The sequence below is a fragment of the Seriola lalandi genome, unplaced genomic scaffold (assembly GCF_002814215.2).
Source record: "Seriola lalandi dorsalis isolate HSWRI2012SDOR001 ecotype SW California unplaced genomic scaffold, Sedor1 jcf7180002008871, whole genome shotgun sequence".
Taxonomy (NCBI): domain Eukaryota; kingdom Metazoa; phylum Chordata; class Actinopteri; order Carangiformes; family Carangidae; genus Seriola; species Seriola lalandi.
In genome coordinates, this window is record NW_019479524.1 from 1 (window position 1) to 959 (window position 959).

The window sequence follows — 959 nt, forward strand, 5'->3', positions numbered from 1 at the left end:
GCAGTATAACATTATGAATGGTTCATAACAAGTTATAATGTGGTTATAAACAGGTGCAAGTGTTTATTAATGGGTTTGTTTACAACTCCAACTTTCCTGGCATTTCTCTTTGGGAAATTAATCTGTCGACTTTAAAACAGCGTCTTACTCCTTTTAAAACACTGATGTTAACTCGGACGTTTAGCTCCAATGTGGAACTTTACATTTAAAACACTGTAATGCACCTATAGTATCCTCCTTGTCTTTCCTCCCTGCTTGAGTTATGAAGTAAAGTAACTTTTCCCAACACTGATCCTTTCAGAGCAAACGTCTCAGCACCTCCTCCGTCACTTCCTCCGTGCTCACCGTCTTTCTGCTGGTCATCGAGCTGCGTCTGAGGGAACTCCACGTCGAAGGTGATGATGAGGGAACCCCGGATGTTGATGTTGTCAAAGTTTGGGAGACCTTCTCCCTTCTTCCACATGCGAGCACCAGGTTTAGTGATCTTGTCTCTCACTATGTGGACCTGTCGGGCAAAGAAAGATGCAACTATTCAATTCAACTGGAACATTCAATCACAAACTCCTCTTTGTTTTGATAAAATGAAACTTTAAATATAGTTTTGTTTTTGTTTTTGTTTGAGTTTTGAACATGTTTGTGCTGAACCTTGTGTCCGTCCAAATGTACGATGTCCATCTCAAAGCCGACCAGAGCCTCCACCAGGGAGATGGTGACGTTGGTGTACAGGTCATCTCCTCTGCGCTCAAACACGGGATGTCTACAGAGAAAAGCCCCGTTAGTATCTCACTAATCAAATCCTGACTAATATGTCCTACGTGACAGACACACAACAGCAGTAATTAAAAAATCTTGTTCATACTTCAACACTTTGATGCGGAAGCGCAGATCTCCAGGCTCGCCATCGATGTGAGGTTCCCCTGTGGTCACACACGAGACAGTAAGACCAGGTAATATAATAA

General features: G+C 42.5%; 1 protein-coding gene across 1 annotated transcript; it reads right to left on the minus strand.

Moving 5' to 3' along the window:
- Positions 1 to 190: 190 nt before the first annotated feature.
- Positions 191 to 917, minus strand: LOC111672693 (dnaJ homolog subfamily B member 11-like; the record flags this gene model as incomplete). The annotated part of the gene is made up of 3 exons (XM_087179350.1): positions 191 to 505; positions 646 to 757; positions 860 to 917. Coding segments are annotated over 3 exons (470 nt in total), but the record flags the coding sequence as incomplete, so codon positions are not given.
- Positions 918 to 959: the final 42 nt, after the last annotated feature.